Below are 26334 nucleotides of genomic sequence, written 5' to 3'. Positions count from 1 at the left end.
CCCCTCACCCGGGAGCAGCAGCTCTTTCTGCCCACGGGTCCTGTTCCTATGCTTTAATAAACCACCATTTTGCACCAAAGATGTCTCGCAAATTCTTTCTTGGTCATCGGCTCCAGACCGCACCCCACCTAACCTCATCTATATTCTAGAACTTCATCAGAACCACCCGGGAGCTCTTAAGTTCTTAAAAAACAAAGCAAACACCTTTTTGCATCAAAAAGTTCTCAAGAATTCTTTCTTGGCTGTCCCCCTCAGCCTACATCACATCAATTTTCTTGCATTTGCAGTTTTTTTTAGTGTTTTTTTAATTAAAACTTTTTAAAACATTTTATTTGTTTGACACAGAGGGATTGCAAATAGAGAGGCAGGCAGAGAGCGGGTGAGGCAGATAGAGAATCCCAGCTCCAGCCCCCTTCTGTCCCTGGCTCCCCTTTGCTCCAGCTAAGGCCAAGGAAAGACCAAATAGCCATCCCATTTGACTAAGATAAGATAACAAGTCTTTGCTCCTGCTGAGAGAGAAGAAAAAGACCAGATGCCCAGTCCTGTTTGACTAAGAAAAGAAAGAGAAACAGCCCCCTAGGTGATTTAGCACTTTCCCGATTTACCTCCACAGAGATTATACTTACAAGTGAAAGCCTTGAGAGACTGAAAAGCGTCTGGGCCTTGAGAGACCTGGAAAACAACCTGTTCCCATCACCCACTGCCTATAACCATAAAAACTCACTCCTAGGGGTGCCTGGGTGGCTCAGTGGGTTAAAGCCTCTGCCTTCCGCTCAGGTCATGATCCCAGGGTTCTGGGATCAGCAGGGAGCTTGCTTGCTCCTCTCTCTCTGCTTGCCTCTCTGCCTACTTGTGATATCGGTCTGTCAAATGAATGGGTAAAATCTTTAAAAACAAAAAACAAAAACACCTCACTCCTAACCTTGTCCGGTGCTCAGTCTTTGGGAATGATCCCACTGAGCCCGCTGGCATTAATAAAGCTGTGTTTTCCCATCTCTCCGTGTGCCATTTGGGTTTCCTGAGTCACCTCAGATTTTCCGCAACAGGGGAAGCAGGCTCCTTGCTGAGCAATGAGCCCCATGCAAGGCTCGAACCCAGGACCCTGAGACCATGACCTGAGCCAAAGGCAAAGGCTTAACCCACTGAGCCAATCAGGTGTCTCTTTTTTGAGTGTTTTTAACTCAAAATAGTCAGTATGCCAGAGTGGCATATTCTGGGGTGGTATGATCTGAGCTCCTCTTATAAACACATTCACGGCTGTTATCACCAGACTCTGCAGTGCAGTTTCCTCCGTAGAGGTTGAGGCATAAGGGCTAGGAGCCTGACCCAAGTTGGGGGTAAAAAGGGTCCACTAGTACTTGTGATGAAGTTCTAGAATATACGCGTGAGGTTCGGTGGGGTGAGGTCTGGAGCTGATGACCAAGAAAGAATTCTTGAGACATCTCGGGTGCAAAATGGTGGTTTATTAAAGCGCGGGGACAGGACCCATGGGCAGAAAGAGTTGCTGCCCTGATATCCTGAACTTACATACACAGGAATTGGGTAGGTAAGGACAAAGCGGGTTTTCAGAAGGGCTGTCATGGTAAAGAAGACTGTTAGGATACTGGAGGCTTGGTTATTGTCAAGCCAAGTCTGTTCTTCCCTCTAAGGAGGTGCTAACATGAAAACAGTTGGGAGTTTCCTGGTGGAATGTCACATTCCTTGACAATGAGCTTTAGGTTTAGAAGAAATTTAACTTAATTTACATTTCCTTCTGCCTCAGCCTCCTTCAGTTTTATGGAGGGGAGGGCAATGTTGATGTTAGGGCTTCAGGAACTGAGGTACTTGTCTCTGGAGGTTAGGCTATTGATAAGATAATTTCTTTGTTGTAAATCACTAGGACATTTGTAAACCCAGGGAGACTCCAGGCTTGCAGGATTGTGATCTCTACACGTTAACAATTTGTTTTTCTTTTAGGGCAGCCAGGAGTGCCTGAGGAATGTTACACACGTCACCGAGGTGGGGGAAGAGGGGGTATAAGGTGCCAGCTTTTGCTTTGTCCTCAGCCAGCCTTCTGTTCCCTCATCATTTGTATTAATTTATTTATTTATTTATTTATTTTTGTTTAGGGAGCACACAAATAGGTGGAGTTGCAGGCAGAGAGAGGCAGCTCCCTGCTGAGCAAGGAGTCTGATGCGGGAACTAGATCCCAGGATCCTAGCATCCCAGGATCATGACCCCAACTAAAGGCAGACGCTTAATCTGAGTCACCCAGGCGTCCCTTGTACACTATCGTTTATAACAAATTTAAATAAGGATGCTAACAAAAACGTCATCATAAAAATAAAATTTAAGCCAGACAAGCTTCCTCTTTGGACACCTGCCCCACTCCCAGCCCCCGCCGTAGGCCGCGTTCGCAACCACTTTGCGCACTGGGTGGCCATGGCCAGTACAAACAAGCGCGGGATCCGCTAGACTAGCGGACCACGCGGCTCCCGCTTCGGCCCCGCCCCCGCGCGGCGCATGCTGGGAGCGACCGGGCCTTCTCCACCCCGCCGGCTTGGTGCGCGGAGCCCGCTGGGAGGAGGGGGCGGGTGGTGGCCGGTGGCCGGTAGTGGGCGGGTTGCTCTGGCAACAGGCACCGCTGGCAACTGGTGGGCAGGCGCTCAGGGGCCGTTAGGCTCAGGTGACCGGATCTGCCACTGTGCCCAGGCCCCTGAGACAGGAGCATGCCTAGTGCTGGGGGCCTCTGAGGCAGGAAGGGAAGGGTGTTTCAGACCCTGGGCAGAAGGCAAGGGTAGGAGACTCCCGCTGTGCCCACTAGGGCGGGAAAGTAGCCTCTCCAGGCCTTCAGCTGGAGTCCAGAATCTCCGATGGAGGGAGTGTGGAGTGGGAAAAACTGAGCAGGGTCCGGGAAAGAAGGAAGGAGAAGGGTGGACAGGAAGGCTTGAGGAGGGGTGGACTCAATGAGAAAGTGTGAAGGGGGAAAGAGGGTGATGCAAGAGACTGAGCTGAGGAGGTCTCCCAGCAAAGATGAGTCCATGGCATCATTCCGCAGCCTCATAAACCCCGTCGTCGAACAAACCATAAACGACTCCTACTGATTTTCAGAAGGGGTAGGGAAAGAGTGAATGGTCAGGGAAAGGGGGGCAGGACATATAGAGAATTTTTAAAAAGCTCTTTTGACCTGAATCAAGAGCCTAGTTCTGGAACAGGAAGAGGCCTCAGAGGTTGCTTTCACATGTAGCTGGAAGTCTGATCACAGCTCTTTCTGGTGCCTAAAGCAGAGAGTCACCCCGAGACGTACCTTTACCTTTGGGAGACTTCTCTTCCCCGTGTAAAAAAGAGGAAGGGTCAGATGGACAGTGGCAGTGCAAGGAAGGGATGCCAGTGGGAGGTGAGGGAGAGAACACTGAGGGGACCTAGCCTGGTGAGAACTAGACAAACTGAGAAATCTGTCACAAATACCCCTTCCCATTTCAGGGATTCTGAGTGTGGTGGACCAAGTGGACCAAGACTAGGGGCTCAGGAGAAGACCCCTCGCACAATTCTTGTCAACAGGGAGACTTCGCATGGGACTCACTTCTTGGGCTTGACCTCCCCCTCTGCCCGTCATTTGTTCATGCTTTGTTCATCCTTTGCCAGGGTGCGCTGGGGTCTCAGCCCTCCTCCCTCAGGGAGGATGATGGAGGGCATTTCCCTATGGAATCGGCTAGGATATTAGGTGAATGGCCCTGTGCTCCTGTCCCATTACTTCTGATTACACCAGGGAACATCGCACTGGGGAGATTATTGAACTCCCAAAGTTTTCTCAGGCTCTTTTGTCATCTGTAAATAAAACACAGCTCTGCCCCCTCCTAGACTGTTATAGAGACCTAGTAAGACACCGACAGTGCCTTTAAAGATTATGGGGGGGGGGGGGGAGACGGGCTCAAATGCAAGGATGTAGTGCCAGAAAGTTCCAGCCACATGGCTTGGGGAGCCACTGGGGAAAGAAGGGGCTGGAATCAACCTGTTCAGGCTGTGGCCTGCTGTTGCTGTTCTCACCACCACCCCATTTGCCAGGAGGGCCAACTCAGCTTCATCACATGTTAATGTATTTGCCCTTACTTTCCCTGGCTCTGCTGAGTCCAGAGACCTGGATTTGAAACCTGGATCTGTCACTTACTAGCTGAGTGATCTTGGGCAAGTCATTTCAGCTTCCCTGCTTATGTAGAGCTAAGATGGCCTGTGAATGAAAACATAGAAACCAAGGCATTTCTGGCTCCTGAAGGAGGTCCCCACTGTGGGGGAGGAGCCCAGGCTGGGAATCTGTTAGAGACCCTTATTTTGTCACCAACTGGAATGGCCTTGGGACAAAGCACTGCAGCTGTCTTGACCTCACCAACTGCCCTGACCTCACTCCTTGTGTCATGCTGCCACTGAATACGGTCACCTCCTTTAGCCTTAGCATTGGCCTTCGCCTCAGTTTCCCCACGTGTGACTTGGGGCTGATGATCTGTAGGAAATCGGTAAGCTTTAAATATGTTCAGTGGGCTGTGAGTTCTCAAGAGCGGAAGATGGCATGGCATGAGAACAGAGCTGCGCAGAAAGTTTGGGGCCTCATGAATAGCTACTCAATAAGCACTGGGGGATATTGAGCTGTAAGTGAAGAGGTGGTTGGAACAGGAGGCTGAACAGTCAGTGGGATTAACCCACAGTCAGCGCCAAGCGATTCTTTTTTATGTGAAGCAGTCAGGTGGCTCGAAAAAAATTACTAATTTTAGAAACAAACAGAGAGTCAAGAAGAATACCCTGACCTTTTTATTAACTGCCAGACACACCTTCAGCTTTAAAATATTCCCTACTCCCTTATCTTTTTGACAGCCGATTACCTTTACCTGACCACAATTTTGTAATATTTCCTACAGAGTGATTAGAAAGATAATTCCATCTTTCCTTTGTCAGAAAGTGTCCCTGGAAGCCATTTATGGGCTAAGACAGCTGTAATTAAGTAGATCCACACTTGACTTCAAAGCACATAAATAATCCCACTCAACCCATCTATTAAGGATCCCCCTCCGCCCCCCGCAATTTCACCTTGCTCTCCCCTTTCCTGCCCTAGCCACACTTGAAAAACTCACAGCTCCTCCCACAGGACATGTGTGACAGAATTTGCAACAGCAAGAGTGAGTGGCCCTCCGCCAAGCTGGAAAAATAACTTCTGCAAATTTTCCCAACACATGTGACCACTGAAAGTATTGCTGGGGCCCCTCTCTGGGCAAACAGAGGCCCTGACCTTTACCACCTCTGCTCCAGATATCTGCATCTGTGCATGGCTCCAGGTTAAGCCCCTGGAGAGTTCAAGGGAAGCTAGCATAAACCTTTGAACAGTCCTGGGAGCTGGCTGCTTTACTCTTAATTTTGGCTAATTTTGTGTTGACATAGAAGCCACCCTACTCCAGTCACCTGCCAAACACACAGCAGGAAGTTCCTGGGGTTTGACGTCCCCCCCCCCCGCCCCGCCCCACCTCAAAAAACCCTCCCCTAGACAAGAAGAGAGTCCTTTAGTCCTCAGCTCTGAGCAGTGTTTTCCTTGCTGAGCCCACCCAGCTCTCTCTTGCACACACGTATGGGGTCAAGCTGACTTTGAACCACAGGTACTCTAACTGAAAGGGCAAAGGGTGGGAGCCAGAAAAGCCAGTTAGGGTCCCAGTCTTTTCAGAATCCCATGCCAGCTCCCTTCTTCCCCGCCTGTCCTGAAACAGGACTATTGAATGGTGCTGTAGACAACTCATCTGCAAGTATAAAAAAACACATCTCAGCGGGGGCGGTGGGGGGGGGGAACAGGAGGGAAAAAGCATAGAAGAAAGGAACTGGAAAAAAGGAAAAGGCAGTAGCTCCGAGAGAAGGGCAGTGGGGGGAGGGTGGGTTCTGTCCCTGCTGCTGCGCCCCAACACTGTCCTGCCCATTAACTTGCTGTGTAATCCTGGCGAAAGCCTCCTACTTGACCTCTCTGGGCCCCAGTTTCCCCTTTAAAGTAGAGCTCCTAAGACCTACCTCACAGGGTTGTTGTGAGGATAACACGAGGTAATGTCTGGGGAAATTGCTTGGGAAATTGGGAAAGACTGTTCACACAGGATACTCTTGTAATTCTTTGGCCAAAGAGGGGAAAATAGAAGTCAGCGACCCTGTACCCAGGCCTGGGCCTTGCCTCTTTGGGGAAATCACCCTAGCCTTTACTCAAAGCTGACCCTGCCTTAGGAGGACTAGCCCTGTTTGACAGCCTTCCACACCCTCGTGCAGGTGGTCACTCCCAGAGAGAGCCCTGACAGCAAAGTTGGAAACTCTGAGCTCAGTTTGTGGGCACTCCTGGGCCTGAGCCCCGATCAGCCAAAGTCCTTTGGAGAAGCCTGGAAGACTGAGGAGTTGCTGTTCTGGTCTAGCCAGATCCCAGCTGCTTGGAGTAGCACAGCTTGCTTCTTCAAGGGTCTACAGGGAAAGGGACCAGGGGAGGCAGGAGACCAGAATGAGGAACTCCCCACACCTCCCAAAAAAGTGCATGTAGGAGGACAGTCAGCAGAGACCATGGCAGGGAGGCCCGATGGCTGGACCAGGCATCATTTCAGTCTCTGTGCCCACAGATCCAGATGTCGCCACGGTCCTAGGACCCAGCTGCAAGATGGCTCCAAGGCACTCTCGGCCCTTGCAGGCCTGCTTGGTTGTTTCCCTGGTTGAGATTCCTCCAGATAATACCTGGTGCTAACTCTTCTCATTTCCTTTCCTGCTCTCCCAGACAGCCTCCGCTATGGAACCTATTCTGCCTCTTCCAGTGTGTACAGAGTGAGCCCTTTAGAAAACAAGAAAGCTTACCTGCAGTGATAGTTTGGGATTCGTTTCCAGCCAAGAAAATGGGTATAGGATGGTTCTGGGGATGGGCTGACAGAGGTCAGGGGAGCAAAGCACAAACTAACGGCAACATCGAGGATAAAGGAGGAAGCCAGACAGACAACACATGGAGTGTGAGGACACCTGGGGCTGAGTGGGAGAGCTGCTCCCCAGCCACCTGTTGGGGTTCTGGGGTGATGGAGAGAGCATTGCACAAGCTGGCTTGCTCTGCTTTACCGCTGATCAGAGAGCAGTCACTGCTGGCACCCACGTGGTAAGGCAGGCCAGACCCTAAGAGGGGACCAGAAGAAGATGAATTGAATTGGTCCACTTTCTTTTTTTTTTTTTTTTTTAAAGATTTTATTTATTTATTTGACAGAGAGAAATCACAAGTAGATGGAGAGGCAGGCAGAGAGAGAGAGAGGGAAGCAGGCTCTCCGCTGAGCAGAGAGCCCGATGCGGGACTCGATCCCAGGACCCTGAGATCATGACCTGAGCCGAAGGCAGCGGCTTAACCCACTGAGCCACCCAGGCGCCCCGTTTTTGTTTTTGTTTTTTAAAGATTTTATTTATTTTGGTCCACTTTCTTTGACCAAACTCGTGGGTCCATGATATGGCTGCTGCTTGCTGAGCAGAATGGGGGGGTGAGGCTGGGTGGGGAGTGAAAAGGCCCCCCAAGGATGGAGAGGCCATGACCCATTCCATCCACTCCTGACTTGGGGGTTTAGTTTAGATTCTCCTAGGCCTAAGGAGGGGTGAGAACCCAGCATTAGTGAACTGCCAAGGCCACACTGGACCCCAGACTAAGAGTCCTCTCCCTACTCTTTCCCATCCTAAATTAGGTCCAATCTCAAAGTCCAAATGTGGCTCAGAGGTTGTGCAAAGAGATGAAATGACAAAGATACTCTAGTAAAAAAGTCGACGTAGAAAGGACCTCTCTCATTGTGAATTTCCTAGGTGAAATTCAAATTAAAAAATTCCTTTGCCCTTTTAGTTTCAAGTTCAAAGAAATAAAAACTGAAGTCTCAAGGGCAACGGATGAAAGCCAGAAGCAATTCACAGAGAGCCTAACTGGCTTTCAAAGACCCTTTCCAAAGCCCTTAACCGCCTGAGGCTCCATGACAGGCCACTCCACCACCCCAGCAGGCACGCCAGGGCGGGGTGGCTCCCAGAATTAGGGTCCTTCTCCACATCCCAGCATTTTAATTAGCCTCTCTCCTGTGCTGAGCTTTTATTTTTTTTATTTTTTATATTTTAAGGTTTTATTTATTTATTTGACAGAGAGAGATCACAAGTAGGCAGAGAGGCAGGCAGAGAGAGAGAGGAGGAAGCAGGCTCCCTGCTGAGCAGAGAGCCCGATGCGGGACTCGATCCCAGGACCCTGAGATCATGACCTGAGCCAAAGGCAGCGGCTTAACCCACTGAGCCACCCAGGCGCCCCTGTGCTGAGCTTTTAAAAGACCCTGAGTTTCTTGGATGAAGTAGGTGGTGACACCCTCATAGCCCAGCCCTCCAGAAGGACATCCCTAGGGCAGGCTGTGGGCTGCTGGCTGTCCCCAGCAGCCAGTGATCAATCCCACGTAGGTACCTCTTCCCACTGCCTCAAGACCTTGGTAGAAATGTCCCAGCAGCTGATGGAAAGTGTATGAAAAAAGAATGATAGCCCAAACGCCATGCCCTGGGAGTTGGACCAAGTGGGAAGTTACCTTTACCCCCGCCCACCATGTTGGGTGGGCAAGGACCAACTTTCACCCTCCTCACCCTCCTCCCCCACCCCTCCTCCCCCTCCTCCTTCTCCTCGATATCTGTGCCACTTCATTGGGTCTCATTTATATCTTCTTTCTTCCAGTAGCATACCTTGTCATTTCCGCTTCGCTATGTGCCCAGTGCTGAGCTCTGCCTCATGACACAGGTTCCAAATTTGGGCTCTGTCCAGTGCTGAACTCCCGCGCCCATGTGGGTATGTCCCGTGTGGAACAGGTTCCAGAACTGAGGGCCAGGGAGTTACCGCTCTGCCCCGTTTGTTCTCAGGACACTAGCTGTCCTCCATTTGGGATGCTTCTAGCCTCGAGTGGCATTTGTTTCTGCGACACAATTTCCAGGGAGCCAGGATCTGTCTCCACTGTGTGTTTCCTGACACTATTTACGGCTGGCGGCTGGAGGATGGCACTGTGTGGGCTTTGGCACTGGTTTAAAATCCCTTTGGTTCACCACACAGAGGGCTAACCATTTTTCTTGCCTTCCAGTGCCTTCCCTCCTTTTCCTTTTTGCTCTCCAATCTAAACTTTTACTTTTTCTGACCTATTCCTCCAGACATTGTCTCTTGGGGTCTCCCATGGCAACAGACAGAAAAAAAAATAATAATCTCGAGTTTGTCACAAGTATGCATTGTTGAAACAATCCCATGGCTCCATGCAGTGGGGTGCCAGCCAGCCACCTCTGCCGGCAGCTCACCTCTGATGCCTGGGTCTGCCTCCCAATGTGGGAGGTGAGGTAGGGCTCAGCAGAACCTTCCTTGAGCCCATCCCATATATTTTAAAACATACTCCCTAAGGCTCTGAGCCATCCCCAGACAATCCCCCCCCCCGCCCCCGCCTGCAAACATATGCCAAATCTCAGTATTTGATGTTGATCTTCTGTCCTTGAATTTGCTCAGATCCTCTATGGCCTCTTCAGAGCTGCTGGGCTCATGGGATGGCTTCTAGATCTTAACAGAGTTCCTGCTGGCAACATAAGCCAACCCCTCAAGAGTGTTCTGGGTCACCTGGCTCCCTGGTGGGTGTGTATTGGTGGCAGGGAGTGCGGGGTGGTGGTACCTCGGGAGGGGAGTGGCAGGAGGAGGGGGAGGGAGGTCTCACCTCTTCTGCAAACCTCCACCCTCCCTTTTCAGCAGAGGACTTGCCTGTCTCCTGATACCTTACACCCTGAGGACATTCCTCTTCCCCAAGCAGTCTCTCTCCTTTTCCACAGCTCCTGTTCTGAGAATAAAATTGTGGCATGTTTTTCAAACCATTCCAGTTCCTTCTGGATCTTCCGAGAAAACCTGACTCCCTGGGACAGACAGCTCCCAGCACAAGGTTTTCCATGGCCTTGCTAGCTTTGGGGTGTGCAGTGATTTCACTGAGTTGCCCTTCTATCTGAGTGAAAGAAAGTGGCATATTCTCTGAAGGGCCCTGATACCTTTGAATGCGTCCATCTGTGAACAAACCCTTCAGTGGGTGCATCTGAGCCTTTAGACTCCCAGTTGCACTATGCAGTTGGAAGTGGCTGCCCATGACTGACCTGAGACTACTCACACCCAAGCCCCAGCACCGGGGAGGCCTGCCTCTGCTCACCAAACTCCAGCAGCCCAGGCTTGGGGAGGCCTTGTTCATTAAAAAGCACAGCTGTGAGCTTGGGACTGCCCTCCAAAGCCCTGCCCTGCACCGCCTGCTGAAGCCTGCCAAGGCCAGACCCTGACACAGACCCCGCTCCTGTGGGAGAAGAGAGAGCCTCTCACTAGGAATTAGAAGCCAACCCCTCAACCGCTTCCAGCACCAGAGCACTGTGGGGAACAACCAGGGCCAGAAGCCAGTGTGGACCGCAGGAAGCCCCCATGAACACACCAGACAACACCAGCACCTTCACCAGTGTGGACTCAAGGCTCAGAGCCAGTGCACAAGATGTTGGATGGTCGGGTGGGGGGTGGGGCGCGCTCAATAGAACACTGCCTTCTTCCGAGTCCCACCTTGGGGCCTCTCTGCAGCTGCGCGGGTTGGGGGGTCATGGCATGTGCTGGAGGGCCGCAAAAGGGACAAGCCAGGCAGTTTAGTTGTGCAGAGGGCGGTCCTGAAAGGTTTCCATCTCCAGGGATGGAAAAATTTCCCAGGGAAATGTGAGGAGATGAGGGGGAAGAGCCCCCCCCACCCCAAACACTAGCAGGAAACCCAGTAGCAGGAAGCTCAGGGAGGCTGGGGGTGGGCCAGGGAGAAGGCAGCAAAGGTGGAGGGTGGGGCAGCCCTTGGCATGGCCCACAGTGGGGACAAGGTATCAGAGGGATACAGCTATTGGGCAGCTCCTCTGTACGGTATGCTGGCTGTGGTCTTCCCTTGGCTCTGTGTGTGTGCATTAATGATCGGAGTACAACATACACACAGAAAAATGCATAACAGTTTAACAAACATAACACAGATACTTGTGAACAGCAAGGAAAAAAAATACCACCACAGGACCCCATCACCACCGCTGGGCGCCTTTGCCAGTCTCTGCCCTCCCTCCTCACCGGGGACATCACTGTCCTGATCATGAGAGGGGAATGGTCTCCTGACCACCATCACAGCTGCACCAGCCAGGTACAGACCTCTGAGCTGTGAAGTTGGGCGTTCCCTATTTCTGCACTTTAAATGAGTTTGTATTACCAGTATCTTGCATCTTTCACTCAACATCCTACACTTGTGAGATCATCCACGGTGACATGTGTAGCCATAGCTTAGAAATACATCACAGTTTATTTATCCATTCTATTCTTGGTGGACATCTTGTGTCCAGACAGGAGTTTCTTTGGGTATATATACCCAGGAGTGAGACTGTGGGCATGTTAATGACAGCCAACGTGGTGGGTGGTTAGTCGTATCTTGCAGGGGCCTTCATCACAGGTCCCCGTCTTCCACTGAGGTCAAGCACCTTTTCCATTTGGATATTCTGCTTTGTGAAGGGACTGCTAAGGTCATTTGATAATTATTTATTGGGTTGTCTGTTGTCTATTGTAGGAGTTTTTTAAAAAAATACGTTCTGGAGATGGGCCCTTTGTCAATCACATGAGTTGCAAAAGCTGTGCAGCTTTTCCTTCTGTTCATGGTGTTTTTCTAATATGAGGTCCAATGTGTCCATTTCTTCCTTAGTCATGTGTGCTTTCTGTATCTCCTTTTAGGAATCAGTAAGATGATGTTCTCTTACATCATCTTACTTTAAGGTCATTGTGATCTTTTCTTTATAACTTTTATTTCAACAGGGAACTGATTTGTATGTGGATGTGAACTAGGAATCCAGTTTGATCTTTCTGCCCGCGTGGTTTGGCAGTCAGCTGCCAAGCACCTGTAATTGAACAGTGCTTCCCTTCACGATTTCAGTGTGTCCTCAGTCATATATCAGCTTTGTGTGTGGAGAGCTCTACTTCTGGGATTTCTCTTCTTTCCATCGGTCTGTTGTCTGCCCCCATGCTGATTTCACTTTGCCTTGATTACGGGATGCCATAACAAACCTTGTCATGGGCAAAGCAAGTCCTCCCACCTTGAATTCTTCAAGAAAAGATTTTGGCTCCTATCAGTCCTCTGGATACACACGTCAGAGGTAGAATTGGGTTCTCAAATTCCACTGAGATGTGGGAATTTCTAGTGGGACTGTCTTGAGTCAAAAACCAGACTGGGGAGAAGTCACATAGTTCCAATAAATGGTCTCTCCATTTTATTTAGTCCTTCAGTGACAACCCCCCCCCCCCGCCCCAGCCCAGTGTGTCTGTTTTCTAGAAATCTGTACACCTCGGGTTTATTCCTAGGGACAGAGCAACGTATTAGCTATTTGTTCGCATGTTTTCCTTACGCCACCCCAACCCATCTTCTCTTCTTTGTATGAAGTCCTATTTTATATGATCTCTGTAAAGTCATATCTTACTCTGAAAAATGTTCTTTTCTCTATCAATATTCAATGCAAGTATTCTAAATATCCCTTGTCTTGCTTGTCTGGCAAATATATTATTATAGTGACTCCACATGGCTCAGATGTTAAACTTGTATAAATTCACACCCTTCTTGTTCTTCTTTGACTTTTTTTTAAATCCACTCACGATCACTGGCATCCTTCAGTCAACACCCACGTGATCCTTCTCTACACTTTGAAATCACAATAGAGGGGCTGTAATGACTGAACTCTTTTCTCTACCTCGTAGCTATGTTCTATTTTGACTGGTGGCAACTCACTAAGGAATCACCCCATCCCTGAAGGATTTATTCCTGGAAATGGCTCCTTTCCAGAACCTTTCTTAGTACACAACTCTCAACTCTCATTCATAGTTTGCTCTTACAGGAGGAGCCCTGTGGATAGGTGGGGTTCAAAGGCTCAGAGCCACTCACCTCTTGTCAAAAAGTATTATGGCCCTGATTGTGTGCTGTTCCTCTGTTTTGTGTGTGGTCCAAGAGGGCTAGGGGTTCTAAGTTATGGTCTGAATGGAGAGGGTTGAGGTTTTGGAAGCCTCTTCCACCTCTGATGTGTCTGCTTCCTCTTTTTTTTTTTTTTTTAAGATTTTATTTATTTATTTGACAGAGATCACAAGTAGGCAGAGAGGCAGGTGGGAGTCAGGTGGGGGGGGGGAGCAAGCTCCCTGCTGAGCAGAGAGCCTGATGTGGGGCTCGATCCCAGGACCTCAGGACCCTAGGACCCCAGGACCCCAGGACCATGACCTGAGGCGAAGGCAGAGGCTTTAACCCACTGAGCCACCCAGGTGCCCATGGCTGCTTCCTCTTAAGGACACAGAGGAGTAGTGTCACCTGAGTCGCATCAGCCCCACCTTCTGGCTGGTGGATTCTATTAAATTCTTCTCCAAAGCTTTGTGCTGCCTGGATGGGGTCTGGCTCCTGGTTCCCTTTTCCTCCTAACCCAATGTTGGGGTTCAAGCCTGGGTATTCACCAGAATTTAAAAAAAAAAGAGTCAAAAGGAATTCAACCCAAAAGGTCTTTTCACTTCTCTCTGAAGAAGATGGAAATGGCCTTATTTTATAAGCCAAGAATATAATCTGGATTATCAAGAGAGCAAAAGAGGACACTCACTACCTAAAGTCAAGTTGTTATCCTGGAGAAAACCTGGAAGGTTCTGACAGAGTTCCACCTGATTTGCTTCTGTGTAGAGTTCCTGACATCACATTGCTTTTCCCCCTATCTTCGAGAAGGTCTAGGACACCTTGAAATTCATACCATCTTTGGGAATCTCATGATAAAATAACAGTTAAAATGACCATTGCCGATGGGCATTGCCTCCATAGCTGGAGTTAAGGGAGGAGGGATCCGGCACCAGCCAGAGTTCCTAATTCATAAGCCAAGTTGAAAACTTAGGAATTTGTTGCAGCTTTTTTGTTTATTGCTGACAGCATCCGTGTGTTGTGAGAACACTTTGTCTACATTATCCTCTGGACATCTGAGGTCCTTGTGCTCTTCCAGGCTGTCTAATGGACATAATGGGCAGAGTCCCTCCAAGATGGCAAGGCCATAAAGGTAGACACTTGGCAAGTGGGAAGGCAGGCTGTGGGGGAAACTGAGGGCACTAGGGAGGAGTTGGAGGAGGGATGGCCCAGGGAGGGCCAGGACAAGTTTCCCCCTTGTTCACAGGCTACCCCCAGGTGCCAGGCAGTCTGCAAACAATCTCTGTCTGTTACAAATGAAATCCAGCAGGGACCCATCAGGGAAACAGAATCAAGAGCTTTTGTACCCAAGTCCAAAGTGGATTTCATTTAGAATAGAAGTGGCATTTCAACAGTGGAGTAAGTTGAATAATTATGCAGATGGTGAGGGGACAGACAGGTGGTGTCTATAATCAAAATAGATCAGGAGCACTTGGGTGGCTAAGTTGGCAGAGAATGTGACTCTTCATCTGAGGGTAGTGAGTTCAAGCCCCACCTTGGGCATGAAACCTACTTAAAAAAAAGGAAAAAGAAAAAAGATTTAAAAATAGATGGAGCCATACCTCAGATGTGACACGGGAAATTCCAGAAGCAAAAATGTTAATGTGAGAACAAGTTTACATGACGTCTTGAAAGAAACCAGGGCAAACAGTTTGATAATCACAGAGTGGGAAAAACTGAGGAATGACATAAAGAAATGTATCTCCTGCATCGACCCACAATCAAAAATCTAGGTGACAATCTGGAAAAAATATGTGCAACTCATGGCAATGGGCTAATATCTCTAAGAAATAAAGAGTTTTAAGACAAACAAGAAAACCCGATCCAGTGGGAAAACGGGCTGAAAGATTTGACTTATTTTCTAGAAAAGAAAAGGGAATGGCCATTGACCCTGTGAAAAGATGCTCAGCCTCATAGTAAGAAGCAAATTAAAACCATTTGGTTGGGAGAGAAAAGCATTTTCCCCATCAGGTGGCCAAAAGTCAAAACTGGAACTGGGAGGGCTTCCCTTACCCAGCTGACGGTGATGATAAGCCCCACCTCTAAGGAGGACATCGGGTCATATTAGAACAGCATTGCCCTTGACCAAATGATTCTACCTCCAGGTGCCTATTCTACAGATACACATGTTCAACTCAGTATGTCAGAGCTAAGAATGGAAGGCTGGAAACAGCCTAACCATTCAGGACAGAGACTAGTTAAAAGGAATTGTGGTTGGTCCTAAGAAGGGAATACTGGAGATTCTTCAGGTACAAAGATAAACTTGCAGGTGGAAAAAAAAAAAAAAAAAAAAAAGGAAAATGCCCAATTAGACTAGAATATGCTGTACATATTTGCTTCCAATATGCATAAAATATGGGGGGGATCTGAGAGGGTAATCCTGTGGAGGGAGGGAGTGGGAGGGAAACTTCTCTCTGGCGATCCTCGGAATGCTTTGAATTTGAGTCACTGTAAAGATTATCACTGATGAAAATGAGAATAAAATTAGGTACATAGGAAACCAGGTCACCGGGGGAAGGGGAGATGCAATCATAGGGAGACAAGGGGGCTGAGACTTCTCACCTGTAGCTTTTGGATATGGGGCCCCGTCTGGATGTCTTCGGTGTTAGACCTATGGGAATATTGAGGCCAGACCCCATTGTTCCGAGATGGAGACCAAGGTTCCAGGGGACAGAGCCAATTTCTGAAAACTCACAACTTTTGGTCTCTTTTATGTGCACTTCAAACACAGAAGAGAGGTGGGCTCACTTAACAAGGAGGGGAAATCTGGGCAAATGGCTGGTGGGTGTGCACTGTGCTGCACCCCTCCCCTCCCCCTTCCCTCTAGTTCTGGAATTCTCCTTGGGAGGCCTGGAGGGTTGGGGCCTGGTTTGGCACTGCTCAGCTGGGAAGGGAGCTGGGCCGGCCAGAGAAACCTTTACAGAAACACGGTTTGGGGGTCCAACACTTAGTTGCCCGGTGGGGGCAAGAAGTCAAGGAAGACAGTAGTCCAGAAACTTTGGAAACTTCCTAACCTCTGGGGGTGGGGTGTCAGCTGACCCCCCACTCCCACCCCGGGAAGACTGCACTATTTCTACCTACTGCTTTAGAGGCAGTGGGGTAGCCCCATGATCTGACTCACCAGCTTCTGTGGTTGGTGGGCCCCTTGGTGTGGGCTGGGGTCCATAGTGAACTTTTCAGCTGCATTCCTGCCAAGGCCATGTGCTTTCCCTTTTCAGCCTTCCCCCTCCTTCACTTCCAGGCTCTGGATGGGGGCCTACCTTGAAGATACCTGCCCATATCACCCCTGGTCTTTTCTAAGCCCACCCAAGGAAGGGGCTTCACAATTGTATTAAGACCCAAGTACAGGCGTAGGGCACCTGCTTGCCCCTTCCCCTCCCTTGGCCATCTGCATTATGTCCAAGGTCACCGGCTGTGAGCTGCTCAGGTCATGCTCCAAGGTTGAGGGAATATGTAGGAAGGACATCTGGTGAATCCCTTCATTTCACAGAGGGGGAAAGTGTCGCCCAGAGTCAAGGAGGTCAGGCACGCCCTCAAGTCTAACCACCTCCCGGGGATCAGGCTCCCAGAAGTGGTGGAGGGTGGAGGGGAGGTGGGCCCGAGGCAGGGTCTCAGCTGAGGCTGGGGGAGGGAGCAGTGGGGTTTCTGCAATGAAGGCATTTGGGGGGTGGAGTGGGGATGACAGGGTGGAAGGCTGGGGAGAAAGCCTGCGTTGCCAGGCTCTCCAGACCTGCGGCATGGGCCCAAAAAGTCAGAGCTGGGAGCAGGTGCCTCCCAATGCACATAGGCTGCTGGGGGATACAGGAAGGGAAACCCCAGCTCACAAGGCATAGGCCGAAGCAGAGGGGCCTTGATGTCGTCCTGCACTGGCCTCAGGGAGGACTTCCTTCCAGGAAGGCATGGTGTGGGGCTCCGAGTGGGCAGATGGGAGGCAGGCATTCCATGCAGAAGGAACAGCCCCCACGCAAGGTAAGGTAGGAGGCTGTCAGGGCCAGCCTTCTCTCCAGTCAGGTTTTCACTGGCAGATAACATGGTACCACTGGAGCGATGAGAGAGAGCAGGAGGCCGACTGTGCTCCCCTTCCAGCCCCCAAGCTCTTCTGTACCTCACTTTGAGGTATTATTTGGAAATGAGTTTCTGCAACTTTTTTCAAGGATGCCCTGGGGCAGCCACTGGGCTTTAAGGAAGGGACAGGCTGCTCAATGGGACTGGAGCCCACACTTTGTAATAAACTGGGCTGACCAGGGCATGACTGGGTTGGGGAACAGGATATGGCTTAAATGGGATGCAGCAGTAGCCTTCATTGGCATAAGGGCAATTACTGGTTCCAGGGGACTTGGGAGCATGGTGCACAGAAGCAACAGTGGGGTTCCTGACTCACAGATGCCCCACCTTTTCCATGGATTCCAAGGAGCCACTTCCTTGACGTCCCAGCTGACTTGAGAGCCTGACACTCCTGTTTCTTGGGGGATGGAGGGGGCAGCAGCTAGCAGGCTGTCCTCAGCTCTCCTGAATGTTGGCTTCAGCCTTCCCAAACACAGCAGGGGGCCAGCCTGTCTCCTATGCCCCTTCTGCCCCAGGAGACCCCCACTGTTCATGAGAAAGCATAAGGTGAACCCAACTGGGGGTACTAGGGGGTAATGTGTGGGTGAGTCCTGTGAGGTGGCCAGGCCAGCACTGACATACCCAGGAAAGCTGGGGTCAGTGTCCTCATCTGTTAAAGGAGGGAGTTGGGCCCCATACTCGCAGAGACCCATGACCCTGCACACTCCTGACCAGGTATAGTTCAGGATTTAAGAGGGAGACACAAATGGCAGGTTCGCACAGAGCCAGAAGCAGAGGATGGAGATTCTGTGTCGGGAACTGGGAACACAAGGGAGCTTGAGGGGTTGTGACAAAGGCCAGGCCGGGGTGGGAGCAGCAGGTGCTTGGATTCATGAAGGAGGCCCCAGCTCACAAGCCAAGTTCTGGCTTTAGCTGGAGCCATGCTGCCCCACCCCTGCCCCATGCCCCAAACCCTGCACGGACATAGATGTGGGGCTCACCAGCCCTTTCACTGAAGCAGCTAGAACAAGACCCTCAGAGATCTTTGTGGAAGAGAAGATTGCCCTCCCCACCCCCAAAGATGGGCAAACACCCTTCCAGATTCCCTTGAATCCGTGACTTTCCTTCCTCCTTTTATTTTTTTAAAAAGATTTTATTTATTTATTGGACAGAGATCACAAGCAGGCAGGGAGGCAGAGAGAGAGGGCGAAGCAGGCTCCCTGCCGATGCGGGGCTCGATCCCAGGACCCTGGGATCATGACCTGAGCCGAAGGCAGAGGCTTTAACCACTGAGCCACCCAGGCACCGCTTTCCTTCCTCTTTTAAAACGTGACCCCAAATATCACTACTACTGTTCTTCTGGGAGTAAATCCTTGCTGTCTGGGGCTGAAGTTGACATGGGGCTGCAGGACCTAGACTGCAAAGCAGAGCAGTCCTTAGGCATCTTGACTAGTAAGCTAGTTAAGTGAGGATGGGCAAACTCCCAAAACTTCCGTGATGGGAGAGGGAGAGGGCAGGCGGGGGAGTGGATTCATGCGTAAAGTGCCAGCTGCCCGGCTCCATAGCTCTGGGGCCTGGGTTGTTCTGAGGTCTGATTATTTTGCCATAATCAGAGGAGCAAATGACTCATCCTCTGCTTGAAGCCTGGGATGGGCACAGTGATGTTCATGGTGACGCCACAAGGGTGACTCATCCAGGGATAGTGGGTGCTGCGGGGGATAGACCACTGGGAGCCATCTCAAGGAAGGAGCCCACGGCAACTACAGGCCCCAGGCTTCTGTACACACACACAAGGCAGCCCTTGTCACTGCCTGTGGCTCAAAGGCAGGCCTGTTCCTCACTGCCAATGTCAGAAAGGCAGTGACAGCTTCCAAAGGCTTGGCCTGGCAGCAACCCTTTCCCTCAAAGCCCCTCAGCTTTCAAAAGTAAATTCACTTAAATTCCGTTTTTTAAAAAACCATTTCTTCCATCGAAGATTAAGCTGGTTTACATAGAGGCTGAGCAAGAAAGAGCAAGGGGTCCCAAAGGCTTAGTCAGCAGGAGTCCAGAAGTGAGGCCCCCACGTCTCTGGAGCCCCCAGGGATGGGGCTCATGTGGCCAGAGGAGCCCTCTCCCTGTACAAGCAGGGGAAATGAACTTGACTGTTCCCACAGGCCAGACAGTACAGAAGAGCTGAGATGGTCCTAAGGCCAACTCCGGGTACATGAACTCCTAGTGCTAGTGGCTGCGTCTCACCTGGAAGGAGTTGCAGCCACAGAACACGAGACGTCACACACTGTGGGCTACCAAGGCATTCTAGTCCGAAGGCACCGGCTCTGGGAAGCAGCATGGCAGCTGAAGCCCCAAGCCTGGGGGCAGAGTTGCCTACTGTCCTATCCTCACCCCCACAAGGGAGCCCCTGGCCTTGGCTGAAGGGGCTTTGAACCAGTTAAGAATCCAGTCACTTTGGGCCTCGATACTGATTTTGTTGTGGACAGTGTCCTCCAGGGCCAAGACCTTCAATATCTAGTAGGGTTGACTAACACCTGAAGGCTTTCCAGAGCCATGGTTCCGTAAAACGTGAAAGGCACCACAACTACAGACCGGGTGTTGTCTCTGGGAACTGTGTGCCAGAGGACATCAGAACCCAGGCACAAATTTGGGGGCAGAGAGGGCAAGATAACCAAGGACTCTGCCTCCTGGGCACCTCCCCACCCCCACTGGAAAACTGTCCCAAAGTTCCAGAACGGGACTTTCTAGGTCAAGAAACTAGGGCACCAGCCTAGCAAGGTTTGACCCTGTGCCACCGGGAGAGGGCCTTCTCTCCCGGGGTACCCGGGAAGGTGGGGCTAGGAGAAAAGTTCCAGACGTGGTTGGCTCTTAAACCCCCCTCAGGCCAATCAGCTGTTGATCCCCACCTCTCCCTCCCACTCTTCTGGCAGGCAGAGCCCTGGTGGTGGCCCTGCCCCTGTGGGCGCGAACGGATTTAAGTCTGGGTTCCCGCCAAGGGCGGAATCAGGAACCTGCCCTGGGAGGGCAGAGCCACAAGCTCCGATTTGATTCTGATTCCTGAGTCTGTGGCCCAAGGCAGGATGCCAACAAGGCTGGAGCCGCTGATGGGGCAAAGGGGGTTAGAGCTAGGAGAAAAGACCCTAAGAGTAGATTCCCAGGGGGGCAACCGTCCCAGCCCGTTCCCAGGTCACTGTCCCAGCCCTGCACTCACTTGTCCAAAAACCAAGGAAGCCCGAGAGGCAGATGCAACCTCCAAACCATTTATTTGTCCGGACTTGGAAGTGGGGGTCGCTGTGGGGGTGGAGGGCGAAGTGGACACAACATTGCGGGTGGCAGGGCCTGGTGCGGGCGGGTTGGGCAGGCGTGGCGCTCAGGCGAAGGTGGAGCCGTTCCAGCCCACGTTGGCCGCGTTCATGTCGTAGTAGTTGATGTAGATCCTGCGGGGCGTGGAGGCCAGGCTCAAACTGCTGCGCCCCCACCCCGCACCAAGCGCGCGCCTCCCCCTCCCCCCACCGTCGTGCCCCCAGCCGCCCCACGCACCTATCCGGGCTGACTCGCAGGCGGTCGGCCAGCAGGCCGCACAGCAGCTTGCTGTAGGAGCGGTTCTGCGGGCCTCCGATCTTGCCGATGCTGTGCAAACTGCAGAGAGCGCACGGCTCACTGGAGCCGCCGAAGGCCATGAGCTGGTCTGGGACCACGTGCACCGCGATGTACTGTGGGGAGACAGGGAGCGATCAGGGGGCAACCCTACTCCCCCACCCCATCCGCGTCCAGAGCCTCGCCTCAACCCGGAATCGCTTCCCCCGCCCCCACCTCCCCATCCCCAGGCCCGGGACCACCTCGTCCAGCGAGCACCCCCTGTCCCTGTTCCCTCCCCGCAAACCTGGGCCGGCTTGCCGGTTGCCTGCGCCAGCTGCTGAGTGAGCTCGGAAAGGAGTCCGTCCGGCACGGAGGCGCGGGGGACGTTGGTGTTTACTACGAACATCGGCATGCTGGCGGTAAAACGGCGGGGACCGGTGCACAGGAACTAACCGACGCGCCTCCCGCTGCAGCCGGGGAACCTGAGCTACGTGACCACCGCACGATGCCCCCCCACCCCGCGTCCTTAGGGCGGTCGCGGCCCCGCCTCCTGTGACGCTAGCGCCGGCGGAAGCCCCGCCTCCGTGCTGCCGCGCTTCTCTCCCGACTGGTGACATCACCGCAGGCCTGCGCCGCCGCAGCCCTCTTCGACTGGTGACGTCATCACGGGCGGACTTTGGCGCGACTTCGGGCTCTGGCGTCCCGGGCCCACGCACCTTGTGGAAGCCGTTCTCCCCGTGGTGGCCAGAAATCTGCCTTTCGTTTCTTAGTTAGTCCTTTCATTTAGTCACGGATGTGTGTGCCCGGAGTTGGGGCTACGGTGGTTTACAGAGCACATGGCCCCTGCCCGCCCCCCCAGGAGTTCACAGCTGGTGACATAGATGAAGCCCCAGCCCATTCCACCACACGCACGGGAGCTTTGTGCGCCCCGAGTCTCCAGGGCCACATGTCCGCCATGGCTATGGGCCTGGGTTGGGGGTGGGGTGGGGTGGGCGTGTGTGTCCCGGAGAGGTAGTCCTTGCTGCAGGCGGAAGTGGGGCAGGGCAGCCATAGTAGAACCAGAGTCAGAGTCACCATCCAGGTGCCTTCCCTGCACGCTTGTTCTTTAAGGTGAGTGAGGCTGCCGGGAGACCCCAAGGGCAGGGTGGGGGATAAGAGGGGAGGCTTAGGTGGTCAGCAGCGCTGTCTCAGAGCCCACCCCAAGTCTCTGCTCCCCCGAGCAACTTCTCCACTTCTGCCAACCTAAGCTCCTCAGGGAAGCCCCACCCTAGTAGTTAGGTCCTGTGGGGATGCCCTTGCTAGGAGTCATAAGAGATTTCTTTCTGTCTCTTCCACTAATGGTAAGCTCAGGGCGCATCTAGTGGGTGCCAAGCATACAAAAGACACAGACTAAATACTGGCTGAATGTACCAATGGGTGAATGAAGATAGCCATGACCTGGCAGGAAGAGGACAGAGCAGTGGCTGGATTGACATGCCTACAGGTCTTGCCATCACTGGGTGGAAGGGCTTGTGGCTAAGTGGCCACCCACTACCCCCTCCGGGGAGCCCTGCAGATAAGGGTGCTATGCTGGGGAGCAGATCTCTCACAGGTGCTGGAAGGGGCATGTTGCATTTGGCCAAGTCCTCAGAGCTCTCCTTGGCATCTGGCAGGCTAAGGTGGCAGAGCACACACTGGCCTTGACAATAGCCATGTGATACAGCAAGGACACTCGTGCCTTTGGGACCAGCCAGCATCCAATCAAGTAGGTCCCATGGCCTGGTTGTGCAAATAGCCTGCAAGAGTTTGCTCCTCCCACTGGGCCCCAGGCTACTTCCCTCCTCCTGCATCTTGCACCCCAGGCTCCCTTAACTGCTGATGAACTGATGCATTCCATGCCATGTCTCCAGCTGGGCGCCCCTCAGTTCAGTAGCAAGTTGGGCACTTCCTGTTCCCTGTGTCCAAATCCAAGTGCATCACTTCTCCTCCCTCACCTGTTGGCCTGCCAGTGAAGCATGCTTCCCTCCACTGTCACCCTTATCCTCCCTTCTCTGCCCCCCCACCTCCCCACCCTCACCTTAGTTTAAGTTAGCTGGCTTCACCTTTATCCTAGCGTAGACTGTGGTAAAACCAGGGGCCACTGCTCTTCTCGGGGAGGAGCCTATCTCTCTGCCCCGGCAGCAAATCTGGCCATATGACTTGTCTGGCCCAGTGAGATGTGAACAGAAGTGACATGAGCGACTCCAGGCAGAAGACTCAAGAGCCAGCACCAGGTTTTCTGAGGTGGTCGCAGTGTGCTGAGAGGGATCTGCACCCGCAAACACGGGCGATGCCCCTGTAGGTGAGCCACTGCAATTTTCAGGATGTTTCTGTAGCTGAGGGCTGTCTTCCATGATCAGGACAGCCTCTGAGCTCTTACCATTTACTCTGACCCTTCCCAGGAGCAGTCAGTCCCATCTTTCTAGAAGGGCATCTGGGGAGGTGATCTCATTCCCTATCCCATCCCTTACTAGCTTGGACACTTAGCACTAACCTGTCTGAAACTCAGTTTCCCTACCTGTAATTTGAGGATGATAGTAGTGCGCACCTTCCAGAAGAATGTTGTGAGGACTGAGTGGCCTAAATACTGGTGAGGGTCCCCACCGATACTAGAGGTAGTCTTGTCATGATGCCCTGGGGAAGTGGCTCCCCCTGCCCCCCACAACTAGCAGCATCCTTCCTTGTTCCCTGAGTCTGTGCGCTGCCCTTCAGTACCGTGCTCCTGGCTCTTGGCTCTCACATGTGTCGTAAAATGCAATTTGCATTTCCTTTCCCTCATCTACCTAAGTCCCTTGGGAAACCCCCAGAGCTTCACGCTGTAACGTGGTCCTATAATGTGCCCAGCACCTCTCCCATCCTTTGAGGCCATCACCACATTTCTGTTTATGAGGCCGTGTTTCCTTGCTAGATGGTAAGCTCCACGAGAGAGGGGATGGTCTCTTTTTGGCTGTTGCTGTATGCCCGCCTCTGGAAACATTACCTCAGTGGTAGGCAGAGGGCCTCCAGAGATGTCCACGCTCTCACCCCCTGGAATCTGTGAATATGTTATGTTACGTGGCAAAAGGCACTGCACAGATGTAATTAGAGTTATAGACCTTAAGACAGAGGATGATCATGGATTATCTGGGTGGGCCCAATGTAATCACATGAGCCTTTAAAGCAGAGAATTTTCTCCAGGTAGACTCTGTGAGATGCGACAGAAGGGTAAGTCTGACTCAAAGCAAGAGAAGGACTCACTGTGCCTTTACTGGCTCTGAAGATAAGGGCGCCGGGAGCCTCAGTCATACAACCAAAAGGAACTGAACTCTGCTAACAACCTGAATGAACTTGGAAGTGGTCTCTTTGCTAGTTGACTTCAGCCATACAAGACTGTAAGCAGAAGACCCATACTACTGGACTTCTGACTCAAACTGTGAGATAGTAAATCTCTGTTGTTTAAGCTGCTAACATTGTGGTCATTTGTTCTGGGGCTTGATAATGGTGTGCTGAACAGCAGGACGCATGCTCTGGGAGGTGTTAGCAGGCACGACTGCTGACCTGCCTGGGATCCTCTCCATATTCGTCCTCACTGATGGACTCCCAGTTCTGTCTGGTTAGAACATTCGCTGCCCCTGGAACAAAATATAGCCACGCGAAGCTCATGCAATATGTGGGGTTTATGGGGAAGCAGCTGCTTTGCTGACAGAAGCATAGCCCTGCCTCCTTCCTCCTGCCTCCACCCTGGAACTTGGACATGACCCCTAGAGGTGCAGTCCATGTCAGGCGACCCTAAGCTGGAAAAACCCCAGGCATAGAAGCAAGGAGTGGGAGCCCAGTGAGGCCCTGACAGCTCTCTGCCTAGGCCTTTCGGCTGCCTTTCAATTACAATAGAAATAGAAGCCCCTCTCTGCTCCAAGTCCTGCTTATTGGGTTCGTGTCATTCACAGCCCCACTGCAGATCCTGCCTGCAGCTGCCAAGGACGACCTGAGTGGCCATGTCCAGTGGCACAGCAGGCATTCTCAGTGCAAGACTCCTTGGTGCAAGCACTTTTGTGGCAAACGTTTTTACCACCGAACTGACTGGCCATAAGGCAGTTTTGCCATAAAAGATAAAAATCAAGAAAAATACAAGAAGGGCACCTAGTGGTTCAGTCGTTAAGCCTCTGCCTTCAGCTCAGGTCATGATCCCAGGGTCCTGGGTTCAAGCCCAGCATCCAGCTCCCTGTTCAGTGGGAAGCCTGTTTCTCCCTCTCCCACTTCCCCTGCCTGTGTTCACTCTCTCACTGTGTCTCTCTCTGTTAAATAAAATCTTTTTTTTTTAAGATTTTATTTATTTGATAGAGATCACAAGTAGGCAGAGAGGCATGCAGAGAGAGGAGGAAGCAGGCTCCCCGCTGAGCAGAGAGCCTGATGACGGGGCTCGATCCAAGGACACCAGGATCATGACTTGAGCCGAAGGCAGAGGTTTTAACCCACTGAGCCACCCAGGCGCCCCATTAAATAAAATCTTTAAAAAAAAGAAAAGAAAGAAAAGAGGGGCATTCAGTAAAAAGGACCTAATGAAACTGGAAAAGAAAATTACTGAGACTTTGCTGAGAAATACAAAATATTTGAGAACATTTAAAGATTTTATTTATTTGACAGAGAGAGATCACAGTAGACAGAGAGGCAGGCAGAGAGAGAGAGAGGGAAGCAGGCTCCCCGCTGAGCAGAGAGCCCGATGCGGGACTCAATCCCAGGACCCTGAGATCATGACCTCAACCGAAGGCAGCGGCTTAACCCACTGAGCCACCCAGGCGCCCTTGAGAACATTTAAAACAGGTGGAGATTCTGTGCAAATAACTGATTTTGTTTTGTAGATTGTACCCATGCATTTGTTTGCAAAATAGTATTACGCGTTTTGGGGGTCTTTTTTTCATCTTGTATCACTTTTATTATTATTATTATTTTGCTCAGTTTTCTTCATTAAGAGAGATATCTGTTTCCAAACACTAGGATGCATTTTTTTTTTTAAAGATTTATTTATTTGAGAGAGAGAGACAGAAGAGAGAGACAGTGGGTCAGGAGGTTAGACAAGAGGGAGAAAGAGAGAATCTCAAGCAGACTCTGCACTGGGCATGGAGCCCAAGGCAGGGCTCGATCTCACTACCTGAGATCACAACCTGAGCCAAAACCAAGAGTCAGACACTCAACTAACCCTGGCACCCTTAGCATACATGATTGTAACTGAGCGTTGAATTACATTGTGAAAGCTTCTTTCTAAATTTTCATTTTCATTTTAATTCCAGTGTAGTTAACATAAAGTGTTTATTAGCTTCAGGTATACGATAGAGGGATTCAGCCACTTCCTTATAACACCCAATGCTCATCACAAGTGTGCTCCTTAATCCCCACCACCTGGTGAACCCATCCCCCCACCCACCTCCCCTTCCAGTTACCAGGAGTTTGCTCTCTATAGTTAGCAGTCTGTCTCTTGGTTTCTCTCTCTCTCTTTTTCCCGCATTTATTCATTTGTTTTGTTTCTTAAATTCCACATATGAGTGAAATCATATGGTATTTGTCTGACTGACTTATTTCTCTCTGGAAATACCCTCTGGTTCCAGCTACCTCCTTGCAAATGGCAAGATTTCTATCTTTCTTTTTTTTTTTTTTTTAAAGATTTCATTCTTTTTCATGGCCAAGTAACATTCCATCACACACACACATACCACATCATCTTTATCCATTT

The 26334-nt window shown here is 51.3% G+C and overlaps 2 protein-coding genes and 1 long non-coding RNA gene across 8 annotated transcripts in view; 1 reads left to right on the top strand and 2 right to left on the bottom strand.

Annotated features, from left to right (window-relative positions):
* LOC309847451 (glutathione S-transferase theta-2B-like) overlaps nt 1–26334 on the bottom strand; it is a 151873-nt gene that overhangs the window by 109047 nt on the left and 16492 nt on the right. The window lies entirely within an intron of this gene.
* MIF (macrophage migration inhibitory factor) lies at nt 20280–21350 on the bottom strand. Its single transcript, XM_082697795.1, has 3 exons — nt 20914–21350; nt 20571–20743; nt 20280–20467 (listed from the first exon to the last, which is right to left on the bottom strand). The coding sequence occupies exons 1-3, from the start codon at nt 21019–21021 to the stop codon at nt 20401–20403; spliced, it is 348 nt and encodes a 115-aa protein (XP_082553921.1). The 5' UTR covers nt 21022–21350; the 3' UTR covers nt 20280–20400.
* Nucleotides 21455–24069, top strand: LOC309847484. 2 transcript variants are annotated; one of them, XR_014302451.1, is made up of 2 exons: nt 21455–21719; nt 23805–24069. It is a non-coding gene; the product is annotated as an uncharacterized lncRNA (long non-coding RNA). The 2 variants fall into 2 exon arrangements; XR_014302452.1 differs by lacking the exon at nt 21455–21719 and adding an exon at nt 21726–22929.

Source organism: Mustela nivalis, assembly GCF_964662115.1.
Source record: "Mustela nivalis genome assembly, chromosome: 14".
NCBI lineage: Eukaryota > Metazoa > Chordata > Mammalia > Carnivora > Mustelidae > Mustela > Mustela nivalis.
This window is presented reverse-complemented; position numbering and strand designations above follow the sequence as displayed.

Coding starts and splice junctions, on each gene's coding strand:
- MIF (XM_082697795.1), bottom strand. CDS start 21,021: ATGCCGATGTTCGTAGTAAACACCAACGTCCCCCGCGCCTCCGTGCCG. Junction 20,744..20,913: donor CAACCGGCAAGCCGGCCCAG/GTTTGCGGGGAG, acceptor GTCTCCCCACAG/TACATCGCGGTGCACGTGGT. Junction 20,468..20,570: donor CTGCGAGTCAGCCCGGATAG/GTGCGTGGGGCG, acceptor CACGCCCCGCAG/GATCTACATCAACTACTACG.